The 19,768-nt window shown below is 35.5% G+C and overlaps 1 protein-coding gene across 2 annotated transcripts in view; it reads left to right on the forward strand.

Moving 5' to 3' along the window:
• The window catches only part of LOC113514863 (phosphatidylinositol 4-kinase alpha), a 52,354-nt gene that overhangs the window by 13,352 nt on the left and 19,234 nt on the right, over window positions 1–19,768 (forward strand). For both annotated transcript variants that reach the window (XM_052896165.1, XM_052896166.1), the window contains exons 6-18: window positions 1,792–1,892; window positions 2,507–2,657; window positions 9,005–9,200; window positions 9,666–9,776; window positions 10,528–10,701; window positions 11,162–11,372; window positions 12,600–12,711; window positions 15,791–16,064; window positions 16,674–16,775; window positions 17,199–17,400; window positions 18,015–18,152; window positions 18,395–18,499; window positions 19,214–19,405. In XM_052896165.1, coding sequence (XP_052752125.1) covers window positions 1,792–1,892; window positions 2,507–2,657; window positions 9,005–9,200; window positions 9,666–9,776; window positions 10,528–10,701; window positions 11,162–11,372; window positions 12,600–12,711; window positions 15,791–16,064; window positions 16,674–16,775; window positions 17,199–17,400; window positions 18,015–18,152; window positions 18,395–18,499; window positions 19,214–19,405 — 2,069 coding nt within the window. The remainder of the gene's footprint in view (window positions 1–1,791; window positions 1,893–2,506; window positions 2,658–9,004; window positions 9,201–9,665; window positions 9,777–10,527; window positions 10,702–11,161; window positions 11,373–12,599; window positions 12,712–15,790; window positions 16,065–16,673; window positions 16,776–17,198; window positions 17,401–18,014; window positions 18,153–18,394; window positions 18,500–19,213; window positions 19,406–19,768) is intronic.

A 19,768-nucleotide genomic window follows, 5' to 3' on the forward strand; every position in this document is an offset into this window, starting at 1 on the left:
AAAAAAATCAACATTGTTCACACTCGTATAATTTGTTATAATGTTACAGTGGATGGGGACTATGATGTACCAGCACTTATAAACGCTCTAACTATATTAATAGGTATCTCTACTCGTGTGAGAGTGACAACCCTACCGACTAACTTGTACAGCATGGTGTTAGTGCCATTCTAACGGATGCCACTGATTTCATTATGTTTATTTATCCTTTATTAATGTATCTTACTATACGCAGTTTAGTGGATGAAATGATCATAAAAAATCACCAACTGTGTTTCACTAAATAATTCATAGGGTTGCCCTTGAACGGAATATAAAATTGGACTTAATTACGTTGACATTGATTCTATTTTAAATCTAATGTTATATTTCAATTTTAAAAGTCAATATTATAGTGTTGATATTTAAAATTGAACCTAGGTGTAAGGAAGAAAGTTCATTTTTTGTCCGAGGAATTATTTCGTGAATGGCATTCCAATCGATTGAAATTAAATTTGGTTGACGGATTAGATTAGCTTTCTTTAGTAAATATAGAATTTGCCTCATCGATCAGTCTTATCAGGTATAAACATACGTTATTAAATACGTATGCATTTTTAAGAAGTTTAGCTCTATTTTGTGGCGTGTTTTTTTCATCTGTCAAATATTGCATTATATATATTTGTACATTCATATTTTTCATACTAAATCGAATATATGACCGCTCGGTTTATATGAAGTTTTTTTTTTTAAATATTTTCCGGTTCCAACCTTAAAAACTTCAATGGTGAAGGTTGTTTAGTTTTATGTACAAATTATACTTCAAAAGTGCTTAATTTACAATGCTTTTGATTGATTTTATGAGTTAAATATTTTTATTTGTTTTGTTTTTGTTTGTACATAAGCTTTATTTTACAATCGTCGTTAAGATAAATAACAGGTTATAAATATTTCAAATAGGCTATATTTATACTATACTGTGTACTGTAATATGTTCATTAACCATAAGAATTATACCAAGCCTATATCTTTCTCCATCCCTTAATTTATGTATATACCAAATTTCATTGAGATTTGTAAGTAATCGAGGCGCTAAAAGGTAACAAACAAACACATTTTCACAAATACAGTAAAAGCTCCTTATTCACGCTTCCTTTATTCGCGTTTTCATTAATCGTGATTTAAAAAATTGCAACCCAATTCCTATATTTGTGTCTAAAGATTTCTTTATTTACGGATCTAATCGATGTATATTGGTGTCCTTTATAAACGCGTGGACAAAAGGAGTAATAAAAAAGTAATAAAAAATAAAAAAGACCTTATTACAACTACACCTAAAGTATATTGTCAAATGCAATTGCCGCTGTATAAGTGATTCAGCTTTCTATATTCACGGTTTCTGTATTCGCGGCATATTCATGGAACGTATATCCCGCGAATAATGAACTTTTACTGTATTGAGAAGGATAAAATATATGGTCATATTGCGATATTAAGATGTATATAGCGTAGCTTATGATCGCTTACTACTGTTAGAATGTATTGTTTTGTTAGAATGTTTAGGATACAGCCATGTTTATCTTCATTAAACACATGTGAACAAAATCATGCTTAGAAGATAGTCGTTCATAGTAAAATATATTACAAATAAATAGTTTATTTTTTAGACAATATTTTTTTTTATAATTTGTACATATTAATTTCACATGAGAATATATTTACTTCCTTCATACTTTTTAATAGTTTTTTTTAAACTGTCGTGTTTTAATATTGCGTATAGTTTTTATATTTATAATAAAAGTCACGTTTTAGGTGCGGACTCACTATGTGGACGTTTAACAGAGAAGATAAATTCAAATCACAATCACAAGTTGATATTAGCTCACATGCCCCTTCTGATGGTCTGTCTTGAAGTGAGTACATTCTATTGATTCCTTTAAAGGTAGTTTGAAAGAGATTCCTGTATTGTCCTATACAAAATTTATTTTTAATATTAATAATCTTATTACAATTATTATTATATGAGCCGTTAATTGTCCACTGCTGGGCCTTCCTCATAAGGGGTGTTTTGCCAATGACAATTACTGTCACACTAGGAAGGGGGTTGGCAACCACAGTTTTTTACTTTTGGTATGTTTTAAGAAGGGTACTGCTGCCTATTCCTCGACCATTAATTCCTCTAGTCGTTTCTAACGACACTCACGGGGAAAGAAGGGGTGGCCCATTCTATGCCAAGACCACACGGTGTAACCTATTACAATAGATAGATAAAGCAGCGGGATAGCATTGTCGAAAAAATTTCAATAATCTAACTCATTCTTATACTCATTGAGTGGCGACTGTGTACGGCCAAACGCAGGGTAGGACGACCCCCCACTAGATGGAGTGACGACTTGAAATGCATTGCAGGGAGTCAGTTGATACAGGGCCGTTCTTTATGGCCATCTATGAGGAAGGCTTTCAATATACATGATGACGATTCAATTTCTTTCCCTTTTGTACATTTATGCTCGTATTTTCTTTTCAGGGACTCGGTAAATTGGCAACGAAATTTCCGACAATCGCGAATACATCGATATATTGCTTGCGAGACTTCCTCGTTACCCCATCGCCGATACTGTTCAAGTTGCACAAGCTTGAGCTAGAAAAAACCGGCAAGGAACATATGAAGGTCACACGTAAGTTATCACAATTTGCTATTTGACTAGTTTTAACTATTACAGTGTGATGATGAAAATTTCAGGCATTGTCTATCTCGCATGGCAACTGCTTCAACAGCCAAGCGACTAGTGCCTTGATAGATACGTTTTCGTTGCAGCATGTGTCAAATTGCGCAAGACAGCAGCAGTCTGGCGTTTTAATTCTTTCTCATACATCTGGCAATGTAAAAGTAAAAGAAACTCGGCTTCATTCATATACATAATAAATAAATACTTATTTACTGGGTTGCTCGACTAGTTTTATACTCCATAGTGGCCCTTATTCATTAGCATGGTTCACGAATTGTACGAAAAAGTATGTGTTTATAAATTTGTTACTTTGTTTTGATTTTAATTTTTACTTATTATTATTAAGTATTTACTAAGTATTCATACAAATTCATAATTTATAAAATTTTAGTTTTGAAAAAAAAAAAAAACAAAAATTTCCTCTTAGACGTTTTACTCAGTTGAAATTGCATTTTTTTTTTTAGGTTTTACGGACGCGGTGACAGCTGCGGACGTGTATTTTTAGTTCTCGTATTCATTTATCTTTTAAATTGTTAAAAACAAGTATATTTGGATTTCAAAAGTAATGATTCTGCTCCTTAAAGTGTAACCTTTAAAACTCTATATTTCATTATTCTGGATCTGAAATAGTTTTGATGTAGTGATTAAATTAAGTTATTCTAACCGTTAAATTCTACTCGACTTAGTGACCGTGAATTGTGCTAAGTGACCTTGTGAGTTTCAATGTCAATAATTGTTCAGTAATTACTCACAACCGCACTCACTGCGCTGTATATATATTTCATAATTTTGAAAAAGTTTCTTAAGTTGTCGCTGGCGCGGAGGTGCAAGCGCAAAGTGCGACATTGACGGAGGTTGCGGGTTCAAGTCTCGGAATTCATCCTTTGATTTTTTTTTTTTTTATTTTATTATTATTGTTGTTTTTTTTTTTTTGTTTTTTTTTTGTTTTTTACAATGTCGTCAGACAAAATACAATGTGCTGGATGCCTTAAATTAATTGAAAACAAGAGATATCTTTATTGTGGTGGATGTAATCAACACTTTGATTTGGATTGCGCAAATATATCCGAGCAGCGCTTTTATAACACCTTAACGAAGGAGCATAGAGATGCTTGGCGGTGTGTGATGTGTAAAAGCAGGCAACCTAAATTCGACAATACGAATACTCCTGTTCGAGCAGCAGTAGATGGTGTTACTGTGCAGCGCGGAGGAGCAGTTCCGGGCTCACCCTTGCATATGGATATTTCTCTGGCAGAGCAGTCAATATTAAATGATACCACTCCAAATACCACCAGCGAAATAACGGATATACAAGCGCTTACTATGGAGATACGTCTTTTTAGAGATGAAATGAAGTCGACACGGGCTCAGTTAAAAACTTTAAATGAGACATTGACTGCAATCTCAAGTAGAGTTAGTGCATGCGAGAGTCGTATGGATAAGATAGACGAATGCATTAATAGCTTGGAGAATCGGATGGGCAATATGTCCGGTGTGCAGCAATGTGACACATCACTTCTCGCTTCTATTAACGAGTTAAAAATGGACATCAACGATAGAGATCAAGATCTTTTATTAAACGATATAGAAATATCTTGTATTTCGGAGCAAAAAGAGGAAAGCCTGTCGCATGTTGTTACGACTCTCGCTGTTAAGCTGGGTGTTAATTTGTCCGATCAGGACATAGTGAGTGCGAGACGTGTGGGACGCATGGCAGAGTCTCTAGAAGTGAGTTCGGAGCGCCCTCGTCCTATTGTGGTACGACTGGCGCGCCGTGCTACCCGTGATCAGCTGCTACAGGCTGCGCGGGTACGCCGCGGTGCCACCACGGAAGGAACAGGGCTGCCGGGCGTACCGCGTCGCTTTTATGTAAATGAGAGGTTGACAAAGGTTAACAGACAACTATTTCGACGCGCACGGACTTTTTGTAATCAGTATAAATGGCGCTACGTGTGGACAAAGGAAGGCAGGATATATGTACGGCAATATCACGATAAAGGTTCTCCACGTTTGCGTTTGCGGACGGACGATGATTTTGTTCGAGTTTTTGGTCCGGAAGCGGTTCGCTCTATTTTTTAAATCTCTACGTTACACATATTTAGTACACTGCTGTAATTACATTTTCTTCGAAATTTCTAAAAATGTACAAAAAACATTATTATTTGTTTATAATCTATATTTTATTGTTATCAGTGTACAAAAGCTTGAGGTAGTGTTAGTTTTATTTCTTTTTTATGGTATTTTGTTACATTTATTGCATGCTTTAGTCAATTTTTTTACAATTTTGGAGTATATTTATTTATTGTTTAATAGCTTGAGTGGTTTTGTATATATTTTCCTTTTTTATACACATTGTACGGCTACTCCGCTATTTACATATAAAAGTAGGGTGAACCAGTGTGTCGCAGTGATAATATCCTATGATCTTGAACCGTTTGTATTGATACTACACATGTACCGATTATTGTTTTTTTACACCTTTTACTTATATTTTAATAGCTTACTATTTTCTTTTTTTTGCAATTATTTTGAAGTATGTGTTGTGTCTATTTATCTACTACTATTTATTACATTAATTAATACAAATTTAACAAAAATATATTTACAAATGTACAATTATGACTTATATATATATGCATGTGTATATGCGATGCCATGATGATGAAAAGTCAATTTTTTAAGTTAGCGCTATATAATGCGGGATCGTTGAACACAGGTCATGATGATTTCATTATTGCAATGAATCGTTTCGAACCGGATATTGTGGCGATAAACGAGACATGGTTGCCGGCAGGCCAGGAGGCGCGTGCCCCCACGGTGCCAGGGTACCGGCTAAGGAACACGCCGCGTCCGCAGTACATGCGTGGCGGTAGAGGGGGTGGTGTAGCTTTTTATGTTAAGCAAGGCATGCGCGTGCGCTATGTAAAGCATCCCAATGGAGGTATTGAGCAGATGTGGCTATCGACAATAGTAAATGGTTATCGTGTTATTGTAGGTACGGCGTATAGACCACAGTGGTTAAACGTAGACTTATTTATTGATGCATTAACCGAATCGGTAACATATTTTTCAAACTATGATCACGTTGTGCTGCTAGGTGATTTTAATATCAATTTACTCGATAGTTCGAATAACAGTGTAATTAAATTCAACCAATTTTTAAGCTGTATGGATCTTAAACAGATAGTGAATGAACCGACACATTTTTCAGTTGGTTCCGATACTTTAATTGATCTTGTATGTACAAATTGTAGGATCCGTGACATTTCTGTCACAAATATTACTGGTTCACTTGGTCATGCGATGATAAATGTTACTCTCACATTAAGGAAATCTAAAATTCCACCTAGATCTGTGACATATAGACCCATAAAAAATATAGACATAAATAAATTTAATGAGGACCTTCTTACACATGATTGGGCATCTGTTTCGTGTATGAGCACGGTTGATGATATGGTCGATAGATTTAATACGCTTATTATGTCCCTTTTCGACAGGCATGCTCCAATAATGACGAGAAAATTCAAACGTCATCAGTCACTTCCTTGGATAACTGATACAATTAAGTGCATGATTGACTTACGCAACAAAGCACATAATAAATATCGTAAGTCTAAATTAGAGAGGGACAAAAAATATTATAAAGACCTCAAAAATACAGTGTCTATGAGTATTGCTGCTGAGAAGAAAGCCTATTATAATCATTATATTAACTCTAATACGAGTAATAGTAAAGTGTTTTGGAAGAATTTGAGGGATAGAATATTAATAGATCCTTGTAAAAGTGATTATCTTCCTGACAGCTTTAACGACCCTAATAGTATTAATAAATATTTTCTAAAAGTGCCCGGACCTGAAACAGTCCTTATTTCACAGCTAACCTATTTTGAATTTCATCGGTTTAATACAACGACGCCTAGTTTTAGATTGGAACCTATCAGTTCAAATGATGTTGCCAAGTATATTTTGTCCATACAATCAAACGCAATTGGGACTGATGGTATTAGTCGAGACATGGTTTTGCTTACCCTACCACATACTCTCTCTATTATTACTGATATAATTAACAAATCAATTGTAACAGGTGTGGTTCCTCATCAGTGGAAAAAGGCATTAATTACTCCTCTTCCTAAAGTTGACCATCCAAAGGAATTTAAAGATCTGAGACCTATTAGTATATTGCCTTTTTTATCTAAAATCTTGGAAAAAGCCATATACTTTCAATTATTAAAATACATTGAAGTCAACAAGATACTGCCGCTTTTCCAGTCGGGGTTTCGAAAGGGCAGAGGCACTGTCACAACATTGCTTGATGTGACAGACAACATATTGGCTGCTCAAGATAATGGTCAAGGCTCTATATTAACTTTACTTGATTTTTCCCGCGCATTTGATAGTCTCAATATTTCATTATTACTCTCTAAATTGTCATATTATGGGTTTAATCATCACTCGATTAATTGGTTTAAGAGTTATTTAGGAGAGCGATTTCAGGCGGTTAAATTGCTGAAGGATGATGGTACTTGTATGATATCTTCCCCCAGGTTGGTGAAGCGTGGAGTTCCTCAAGGATCTATACTGGGCCCACTTCTATTTATTATATACAGTGCCGACCTCCCTAATGTTATTAAGAACTGTAACTATCATTGTTATGCGGACGATGTACAACTGTATATATCTAGAAGTCAAATTGGGATATCTAATGCCGTTCAGAAAATGAATGAAGATTTAGATCGCATCGCTGCATGGTCTAATAATAATGCTCTTGTTCTTAATCCTTTAAAATCAAAATATATGGTAATTGGCTCGAAAAATCAAATTGAGAAGGCATCGAATAATAATCTAGTTGTAAAGATCGGTGATACAAATATTGAACATGTTTGCGAGGCAAAGAACCTTGGTGTGCTTTTTGACAGTAATTTACGTTTTGAAAACTATGTGTTGGGTTTGGTCCGGAATTGCTTTTATCGACTTAAAATATTATACAAGATACGAAATTTGTTGTCAGAAAGATCACGAATTACACTCTGTGAATCTCTTGTATTATCCAGATTAAATTATGGTGATCTGGTCTACGGGCCTCGTCTCCTTTCTTCATCTCGTCGAATGATACAGAGGATTCAGAATGCGTGCTGTCGCTTTTGCTTTGTTGTTTCACCTCGTAGTCACATTACACCATATTTGAATGAAGCATCTATGTTGAACATGGACTCACGTAGACGATTGCATCTTGCTGTACTTATGTTTGATCTTGTGAAATTTAAATCCCCTGAATATCTATATAAAAAACTCAAATTTCCGACTTTCAACAATTATTATGGATGTAATGTGTCTCGATCAACGCGGCCCCCGTTGGCGGTTCATAACCATAGGACAGTCGCTTTTACCGGATGTTTTCGCCACCAGGCGACTAAATGCTGGAATAACATACCCCCTCCAATGAGACTAGCTGCATCCAAATCAATTTTTAAAAAGTTGATAAAGCAACATTTATTAAATAAGCAAACATTTGGATTAGTTGCCTGGTAGCGACTGCTTTTAACATAATTACTGTGGTGAATTATTATTTGTATATGTTAAAAATTATGTTTAATTAATTAATGAAATATATTATTTATGCATCATCTATATAAGTATGTATCTATATAATATAATTTTACCTTTTGCTATTAAATTGGTTACACAGGTCAAAATAAAAGGTTAAATTGGTAACACTCTGGGTTTGTTGCACGCGTCCGTGTAGCCTTACTTCAGGTTGCAGCTGAAAATCAGTGCTTTGCTTTTAAGCAAAGGTATCACTGAGCTGTAGCCTTTTTGGGTCACTGCGACACACTTGCTGAAAACATATCTCCAATATTAATTTTTTTGTTTTATATGTTGTTTTATATTTGAAAAAATGTAAATAATCAAATTGTTTCATTTTATTTATTAATTTACGTGTGTTAAATGGCTCAAATAAAGTGTTTATCTATCTATCTATCTATCTATCATTTCGAATGGGCAATAAAATGTATAAATTTAATTTTTTGGAATAATATTATTTTTTTTTTTCAATTGTTTCTGTTTGTCTGGGAGGGCTAATGAAATTAGACAAAATTGATTAAATTTTGCAATAAGAGATGCGAACATTGCATATTTAAGATCCAAGAGGTATTAAAGAGTTAGCTTTAAAAAGGCATATTATGTGTTTTTAGACTTGTCTTTATGTAAGCTAAAAGTTCAACTCGAATCCTGAGATGGACAAGACACACCAGAACTATAGAAGATCTTTAAATGTTTTACATCTATTACAGTACAGGGAAAAGAACTCCAAGGTCTGACATCAACGGGTGTACCAGTGAAGTCGACACCGTTCGAGAAACTTCGAGACGCCGCCATTGAAAATTTGTGCGTGGCACTCGAAGCAGCACTCACAGTAGATTTGTTCTGCGTTCCCGCGCTCGTGGGTTCTGTCAGCAACCGACTGTTTACCGCTGAAACTAGTGACAGGTGAAAATATTTGTCATATCTTTTTCTGTCATGAAGTTGGGGAAATACCCGAAAAATTACTCCTCTTCTTACAAGGGTTGCCTGGAAGAGATCGCTTTTAGTGATAAGGTCACCCAGTGTATTCTCAGTGTGAATGTCTCAGTTTATTAAATACAACAATTGTTTTTCATGGAAATGTACGCGTTCATAAATTTTCCCGCTATATAGTTATTTTTTACTCGAGAAGTTTACCGGATACTTTATATAATATATTAGACTATGTCTTAAAATATTTATGTTTTATAATCCGCTCTCTCGCTCTCTCTCTCTCTCTCTCTCTCTCTCTCTCTCTCTCTCTCTCTCTCTATCTCTCTCTCTCTCTCTCTCTCCCCATTCTCTAGCTCCCTGTCTTTCTCTCTAGCTTTCTTTCTTTCTCGTTGTCTCATTATAATTGTATCATTTAATAAGTAAAATATGGTTTTGCAGTGAATCGTCGCTGATCAGTACAAATATCGTTATCATGTTGGGTCACGTCGCCGTCGCGCTCAAGGATACGCCCAAAACTACGGACACTATTTTGCAGTTTTTCCAGCAACGGTAATCATTTTATAATAAATATTACTTCCAAATAATTATTATAGACGTGTTCATCGCCATTACGCTATTGGTTTCTCGTTATTTAAGACATAAGATTATAACTTACAATTTATATCTCGGTAATGATAGTCACAGGTATAACAATTTCGTCTGTTTGGTAACGTTTGCTGACCTTAACAACACCACGGACAACGCAGTATATACTGTGACATCCGTAGAGCTCAGAATCAAATTTATCTTTATTCAAATACACTTGTTAACAGGCAAATTTTAATTGTAATTTTTAATAAATGCGGGATTCGGAAAGATGTTATCTGTTGAGAAGAGCTCGCAAGAAACCCAACAGTTACTCTTTTAAATCTCTGCTAACAATATGTGTATTTATTTAAATGTTATATGTCTAAAATTACATGGTCGTTAAAAGCCCGTACATGATCGACTAACACCATGCACATTTGTCATAACATAACCGTTAAGTGTATAATAGGCTTTGTTCAATAAGTGTTTAACAGTTTTAAATTTAATAAAAAGTAGACCCTAAATATCCTTCGGTATCTCATTAGAATATTTAATGCCCGTTCCAAAAAAGACCTACTACTTAATACTCGTAGGTCTTTTTTGAAATGGGTCTTTTCTAAACGATATTTTGAAACAGCAAGTTTGAATTTGTTTTAAATCTAGTGTTAAGATTATTGAGATCGCTGTTTTTAATCGTACCAATATGCGTTATCTGTTAAAATATATGTAACAGGCTATGCCGCTCCCCATCGTCGTTGGACACGCTGATAGTGGACCAGCTGGGCTGCATGGCGCTGGCCAGCCCCGAGGGGCCCGCCCACGATGAGATCATGCGAATGTTTACAGTCATCACCGTGGAGGCAGCCAGCGCCGCCTACCATCACACCGATGATAAGAAGCAGTACAGGTATAAAACGAAAGCATTGTCTTTTATATTTCTTTACTTAGTTGTTTACTGGGAAGAAAGGGTTTATTGATAATGGGGTCTAATAATCCCATTGATAACAGTATGTATGTTAGATCAATCTCCTAGGGGAACCAATGTGGTTTTTTTTAATGGGTGATAATGGAATGGTAACCCCACCCGTGTTAACGGTATTCACCCACGGGGCACCAGTGAAGTATGATAGGTGAGGATGAAGCAGGTCAGTTAGCCCATCGTGACGAATTCAACAAGAATTGTTAATGATGGTTTCCAGGGGGAATCATGTGGAAGTCGATCTAATAGGGCATATTGCTAGCAATGGGGCTGTCAAACTTTATTGCTAATAATCCCTTTCCCCCCGAACCAATGTGGTTTATTCCTGGTGAAGTCGTTATGATAAGCCAATTGATCTGCTTTCGCCCTCATCTTTCATTTTTTCCAGGCATGTATCCGGCGCAGTACTGAACGCGCTCGCGAACATAGCGGCGAATGTTCGCGGCACGAACGCTCGTTTGGAACTGCTCACTCGTCTGCTCGAGTTGTTCGTGCAGTTGGGGCTCGGCGGCGAACGCGCCACGGACCGCTCGCCCGCGCCCGTTCTCAAGGCGTCCGGTAGTGCGGGCAATCTTGGCGTACTAATACCCGTGATTGCGGTACGTAATTATATATTATTACTATATGTTATTAATGTTTTCTCTCACGAACGCTTAGGTTATGCAATGAGCTCCCTGTCGAGGTTTTTCCAAGAGACTACAGCATGGGGTCCTTCAAAAAAGAGTTAAAGAGGTTTCTTTAGGGTCAGCTACACGCGCGTAATGCTCCTGATATTGCATGAGTTCATAGGCTACAGTAACCACTTACCATCAGGTGGGCCGTATGATAGTTTACCACCTCAATGGTATAAAAAATTACACGGAGATTTTCGCCAATGAACTTCTAACAGTGCATACGTCAAAATTTGGCAAGTAACGAAAAAGCAGAGAAATTGAATTAAGTCTCTATTCTCTTTCCATTGTAAATTTTTAATAAGATTTTCAATGTATACAATTGTTTAAACTAAAACTTTTTGATTCAGGCGATGGACACAGCTCTTAATAATCGATTCAAATTAAAACATGAAAATTGCAAAAAATATACTTTCGCCTTGTTAGAACTTCACCGATGTTACCACCATCTCTTTTTTTATACCACTGAGGTGGCAAATTAGCAGAGATATAATTATTTTATCTCTCAAGTTGGAGTAAAAGTACACATTTACGTAATTCACTGTTTGTATTGTGACTTCACATTTATCGGTCTTCATATTTATCAGCCATTAACAGTCCACTGCTCAACATAAGCTTCCCCCTTTAAGGGGGACTTTGGCAATAGTTGCCACGCTTTCAGGCGGTTTTTTTTTTATACAACTTCGAATGGCAAACAAGCTGACGGCCCACATGATGGAAAGTGGTAACCGTCGCCTATAGACATGAGCAGTACCATGGACATAACAGAGTATACTATTTCGTCCATGATACCCCACATGCGTTGCCATTCCTGAGGACTCAAGTGTTATTCCTCTGTACCCAGTAAATTCACGCCATATCCCACCCTTCAAACCGAAACACAGCCATGCAAACACAACTGCTTCACGGTAGAAACATGAATGGGACAGAGGTACTCAAGCAATCGACTTTTGGACAAGTCTCCCTCTGGTGACAACGGCAGTTAGGCTTCGGTAATTTTTTAAAAAGGACGCTGCAGATATCTCCATCATTAAGTTCCCTTAGTCGCCTCTTATGACATCTACGGGACAAAGGGGTAACCCATTCTATGCTGGGACCACACGGCAATCAACCAAAATCACTATTATATCTTATAATTTACATTTCCTTTTTCAGGTTTTAGTCAAAAGGTTACCACCAATAAAACATCCAAAACCCAGACTTCACAAACTGTTCAAAGACTTCTGGCTATATTGCGTAGTCATGGGTTTTACTGCTGCCGATTCAGGTATATATTTTATCTGATATTTATATTTATTAATTATATTTATATTTTATATATAAATGTACCGAATAAATACTTTTTAATAATAGCTCTAATTCTTAGAATACGGAACGAATCAAAAAACGTGACACTTATGGACTCTAAATGCGAACTGTTGTTAAATCTTCTTTATGATTCTGATATCCTAGTACTTTGTGAGAAATCAATTTGTTATTAAAGGAATTTTGGAATTTTGAAATTAAAAAAAATATTTTTGTTATGTAAAAGGAAAATAGAACTAAAAATTCTTGACACTAGAGGGCGACACCCTCATTATATACGTATATATTTGATATGTAGCAAAAAAAAGTGTTTTTACCGGTTTTTATCCGCGTTTTTAAAATCCGTAAAAAGCTTACACGTTACATTTTTAAGCGATTTATAAATAAATCTGAATTGGATGGTGTTTTTAATTTTTCTAAACATTCCGTTCCGTATTCTGAACTTTAACTCCATAATATTAAAATTCAATGAGCACTTCTATACTTCTTTATGTAAATATTATAAACATAATATTATTTGTATAGATTTATTTAAACGTCTTGTTGTCTCTTCTTCTATGGCCACGCCTATAGCCATGCGAAAGCGTGAGTAAAGATGCTTTTAGAGTTTAGATGAATGTTGTTTTGTTATAATATTTATTTTGTTGTCTATGGTGTTATATTTACCAAACTACATATCAAGAAATATAAGTATTTTATAAAGCAATGAAAAGAAAATATTTTTCCATATTATAAAAACACTATAATATTTTTAATACCAAAACTACTATTCTACCAAATTATTCTACCAAAATTTACTAATACGAAAATTTTTTAAAATAAATTGAAAGTACAAGGACTCTTACTTATAAAATTGAATTGCAATTTATATCTACTACTGTTACAGGTTTTTGTATTTTATGTAGGAAAAATTATTAATTCACCCTTGCGCCACTTGCCCATTTCTATCTGTTCTGCTTTAACCAAAGGTTGTCTGTAAGAGATTGCCCTAGCGATAAGACCGCCTTTTGTACCTTTATGTGTATATTTCAATCTGTATTTATGTTACTGTATTTCACTTGAATTATTCACTTGTCATTGTATATTTTTATTTATGGTGCAATAAAGAGTTAAATAAATAAATACTAATAATTTCCAGCATTAACATAGTTTATAAAAATAGCATAGTCAAAGGAACTCTTTCCTACCAATTTTCTAATGGAAGCATTTCAAACTGTAATCGTTGGGGATATTTCACAGGTGTTGGCCCATTGGTTGTTTTTTACATTGATATATTGGGTAATATGCGTGTATTTTTAATATAACTAATTTCAGAAAAGAGTAATTTATTATACTTTTTTTCTGCATACACTATGTTATGTGAATGGTTTTCGGTCACCCACGTTTTGGTCCCATATAAAAGTTGTCCAACTTGAAGTCGGTTATTTAAAGATTAAGAGTTAGGTGACTATAACGCCATGATATTGCCAAGTATATAATTCTGAAGCGATGTTGGTTGAGTGAATACAAATATTTGAACAAACATTTGACAGTTTGTAGTGTGTGTTTTATTACATTTTGTTTTGTTGAGACCGTGCTTATAGGTCGAGTGTAGTATGCGTTGTTAGTACAGATAGCAACGAAAGTTGTTGAACACATTAATACAATTTTGTCTTTATATTTATTTATTTATATGCTTATATAAATAAATAAATATTTTTTTATATTTATTTGGGATCAGCACGATATGTCTCCTTTTTTCTACGAGATTCTAAAATCACTAATATAATATTAAAACTGTGTCTTCAACTTTAGTTGCTAACTATATCAATATGTTGATTGAGTATTAAGAGATATTATATTTTAAGCGGTGATTTGTTATCGTTATATAAACTGCTTAAGAGGTTTAATATCTCATCATCTCGGCCGTTATCTGTCCACTACTGAGCATAGGCCTCTCCCTTAGACTGCCATAAAGAGCTGTCCTGAGCCATCTACACCCAAACTTATAAATGACGTACAATTCATAACTAGCATAAGTCTTATGATTTGTATAAATATACTTATTCATTCGTATCAATCTTGAACTGTCCACTGCTGAACATGAGCCTTCCCTTGGAGGGGCGGGAGGGAGGGGGGTCAGTGGTTGCCACTCTTGGCAGGCGGATTGGCAGTTTCCATCAGGTAGCCATCAGCTTGTTTGCCATTTTAAGTTGCAAAAAAACCTACCGCTTCAAATATAGATTTCTTGTATTCAATGACTATAGACATGTTGCAAACGTTTCTATTAAAACAAACGCTAACGCTTTAGATTGGTGGAAAAAAAATATCTCTCTCACCTACGTAATCGCTAATGTATGCATAAGATGAAACGAGACAGCGATATCCGGCATTTTGTTGTGAAAGAAAAATGTTCTTTCACATGCGTGCGTTAACGAAAACGTATCTATCGATCAAGTAGTTCGTTATTTGTCTATGTGGTATATTAGATTTGTTAGATGTTGTATTCTATGTTCATAAAGATCATATCAGCAAAGCGTTTGCGTGGAATAGAAAAAAAAATTGTATTGCATATTGTCTAGGATATTCAATCAGGTTTTTTATATGTAGGAATTTGTTTAGAGATTGCTTTTTGAGTGATTTTATGAGTGAACATTTTGTTTTCATTAATTGTTTATATGCCATTACAACGCATATTAAATTGTTACAAAATAATATTAAGATATTGTGTATTTTATGAAATTTATCAATGACATTCGTAATTGATGTATCTTTATTGCCAAGAGATGTCTTAATAAATAAATAAAAAAATATGAAGTAAATATACAAGCAAAAATGGGAAATAATGGCGACCTCTTTACCAATGGTCTACCACTCAAATTGAACATTTTTTTTTGGAAAGAGGGTAACAGTTTAGAAATACAAAAAAAAATTAAGTTCTCATTTAACAGAGATGTTGGTAGTCTTGCAAAATAAACGTCTTTAAACTACGTATATATATATGTTCTTATAAAACGAAATATATTGAAAGTGTTCCATCCATGTATACCAATGATTCACAGGTCTATGGCCCCAAGAATGGTACACGGGTGTGAAAGAGATAGCTGTCAAATCACCCTACCTCGTCTCCCAGACGTCGCTGCGTTCAGAAATGCGCGAATTACAATACACGTCAGCTGTGAGGAATGATTCCGTGTCCTTGAATGAACTTCAGGAGTTGAAAACACAAATATTGAATTTACTGGATCACCCGCCAGATGTCACTGTTATGGTGAATAAGTTGACGTTCGCGCCTTGTATGTACCTACTTAGCGTGTACTGGTTAGAGACATTGAGGTAATTATATAGTTATTTAATACTTTAGTAATGTACCGCGGTTTTCGTCGCGTGTAATGGAATAAAAAGTACTTTGTTTTAGTACAGGGTTGTCTAGTCCATATTTCATTCAAATCCATTCAGTCGTTTAACCGTGAATAGGTAAGAAGTTTCCAAACATGTTTTACATTTGGTTGTGTTTTGGTTAGAAATGCTGGATAATAACTGTCCACTGCTGAACATAAGCCTCCCCCTTGGGGGGTTTTGTTAGTTGTTGCCACGTTTGCCAGATGGATTGACAACCGCAGTTAGGTTTGCCCTATCCCTCGCCGTCTCTTAGTCGCCCTTTATGTTGCTTACTGGTATATTTTATGCCGGGACCACATGACTAAAGTGTTAGATATGACGGTGAAATAACAGAATACAATAGAATAATAACAAATCACTCAAAAATGGCAACACATAAGGGCCTTGTCATATATTGTCATAATATCATGGAATACTTACAGCAGAATGCTATAAGTATTGCCAGTTAAATTTAGAGAAAAATAGAAATATTACAGTTAATTTATTACGAGTAGGTGGTAAATTATTTGACTGTGAATAATTAATTAGAATATTTTTTTTTAGAGTATGCAACTCGCCAGAACCAAGTTTGCAACCGATTATAGAATATTTAAGTGATACAGCACTCCAAAAAGACAAGAGCGGCATGTGGCAATGTGTTGCCAGGTATGTGATTAAGTTTAAAAATATATATATTTTTTACATGGAATAAAGAACAGGTAAAGCCAAATTCCTATAAGAATTCATAATTGTTTCTAGTAGTGGGATTTAATTGGAATTTTATGGGAGTAAGGGATTGTTAGTAACAGCCACTATATGGGTTTTATTGTTAGTAATATATTCTCAAGATTCTCAGTATCCATTACTAACAATCCCTTTCCTTCCCAGTGAGAAATGTTAGGTGAGGATGAGGTCAGGTCTTTGGTCCATTGTGATGAATTTACCAAGAATTAACCAAATTGAATTGAAAAAAAAAGACAATTCATATAACGATGTATATCATTGCAATGATGATGCAAAGATCCAATATACAAGACCCTTCCCTTCCCCTTCCTATATAGTTATGCCAATAAAGCCAATTTGTAACAGTGTTGGTGACAAAGTATTCCAAAAGTTTCTGGACGTGATGTCTGACAAAGTGAAGGACGAGTCAAGAGAACGGGAACTGGAGGGCCACGCACAGTTCCTGCTCGTCAACTTTAATCACATACACAAGCAGATCAGACGGGTGGCCGACAAGTGGCTCGCCGGACTGGTTGATAGGTTTCCTCACCTTCTATGGAACTGTCGGGTACGTCATGATTTAAGTACTGGGTCGCCGATCATTAGTCACTGAATTAACGGTCAATATGAACCGTCTACTAAGTGTGGACTATCACATAAAAATGTGTAACACGGTGTTGCTGATCTTCAATCGACGGAAACACAGAACACCAATGACCGAAAAGCTGCTCGACGCAAGCAATCCGCGATATTATGGCGATGTAATGATTGATCTTTCTCCTGGTGTGACCGAGAGTACCCAAAAACTATTCAATTTTGTGTAACAGCGTTCTGTCGCGGATAATCGGCTACCGAGAATCGGGCTAATATGTTTTCTAGTCTCATGTTTATATGTTTTATGTTTTGTCGTATCGGTTTTTAATGTTTTTGGAACTATCAAATGACAACTTTTTACTTTACTCAGACTAGAAGTTTTTGTCACATGTCAATATTTAATTGTTTTGTATTTTTATATCTGTTCATTGACTTTTGCCGGTGACTGTACAAATTGTACTTAATTTGAGACTAGATGGCGTTGTGTAATAAGTATTAAATAAATTACTACAATTAATAAGTATTTAATAAATTATTTGTCTTCATCGCTATAATCATAATTATTTATCTATGTTATACTTTATATAGGTGCTCTGGTCTATGCTTGACATTCTTCAAGTGCTCAGCTTTAGTCTTGAACTAGACGCCAACCAGGAAACGCCGCTGCTTAAAGTCCCAGGCACCGATTTCACCTTGCAATTACAAGATACGTTGGAGGGTAGAGAGGTAATTGAAATTTAATTTTATGTTTATTAATTAAGGATTATTTTTGATTGTCAATGCCATAAATTCAGGATTAAATAATTAATTTTTATTATTACTAATTGCCCGTCCCGATTTTGCACAATTTAAGGCTCTAATTTCTTTCCAGTTTTTTTAACCAAGTTTCATTAGATAGAATTTTTTCAATTCGTGCTAAAGATTGTAATTTCGCTCTGTATATAATGTTAAAATAATATTGTTGACAGTCCATTGTAAAAGACTTCGCGGATCGTTGTTACGGTATAGTACAAGAGGCGATGAAGTGGGCGCCACAGTCTACACGATCGCATTTGCAAGAATATTTAAACCAGGTATGTGTTTAACGAAAAAAAAAGTTGTCCTAGCTCTTTTTTCCTAAATGTTTGAATTATTATTTATTTAATTGTTTGGTGTTATAAATATGCAATATCTATATATTGTAGTTACAATATCTATACATATATTGGCCCAATAATAGATATATTAGATATTGGTTATCCAATATTAATGACGAAAAGAAGAACCCGCTTGTAATCAATATACATATCCGACTGGAATATCCAGAAGAACTTAATATATAGATATCGGATATTACTCATCTCTAATTATTAATCATTCTTGTTTGAATGAAAAAAATATTCATTAAATACGTTTCATTAGCTGTGGTCAATTAACGTTTAGAAATCCTCGGAACGGTGAGGTCGCTCCGTGAGGCCTGTGAAGATCCCAGAAAGCTTCTGTGCTTCTGTGCAGAGCTGGGTTGGCTGTACTAGCCACGACTCATACGCATAACGGCCCAAATGAGAGGCTAAGCGCGGAAAATAGAGTCCTATTTACATTACATTACGTTTCATTATGTAACGTTCATTTATGCGATACTTTTTAATTTTTTTTTTTTTATTTTTTTTTTATACAACATAGAATGACAAACAAGCTAAAGGCTCACCTGATGGAAAGTGGTAACCGTCGCCTATAGACAATTTGTAAAGTCTAAACTGATTTGCGTATTTTTGTAAATTTTGTAAATCAAACGAGTATCCCATAAGGTCCCCAACTCGACGCTGTGGCACCACTGCGGGCTGGCGCTGGCGACTGGTGCGCTGCTGGGCGCGGCGGGGCTCAACCGCATGTCGGCGCCGCTGGCTCGCGCCGCGCTCGACAAGCGGCCGCCCTGCGTCACGCACGACTCCGCCGCCCTACTCGCCGTCGTCTCGCAGCGCAGCCGCTACGCCGGCGAGGTGAGGTCCAGCTGCTCTCTCATGTATAACAAAATGAGCAATATAGTGTTGCCGATCTTCCGTCGACCGATGATCGGCGCGCGTACTGTTTAAAGACACAAAATGGATGTTTTTAAAAAAAGAAACTGTATTCCCTTTTTATATATTTTTTTTATACAACTTAGAATGGCAAGCAAGCTAAACAATCCACCTGATGGAAAGTGATAACCGTCGCCTATAGACATGAGCAGTACCATGGACATAACAGTGTATACTGTTTCGCCCATGATACCCCCATGCGTTGCTATTCTTGAGGACTCGGGTGTTATTCCTCTGTACCCAGTAAATTCACGCCATATCCCACCCTTAAAACCGAAACACAGC

Source organism: Galleria mellonella, unplaced genomic scaffold, assembly GCF_026898425.1.
Source record: "Galleria mellonella isolate WM207_F2 unplaced genomic scaffold, CSIRO_AGI_GalMel_v1 utg312, whole genome shotgun sequence".
NCBI lineage: Eukaryota > Metazoa > Arthropoda > Insecta > Lepidoptera > Pyralidae > Galleria > Galleria mellonella.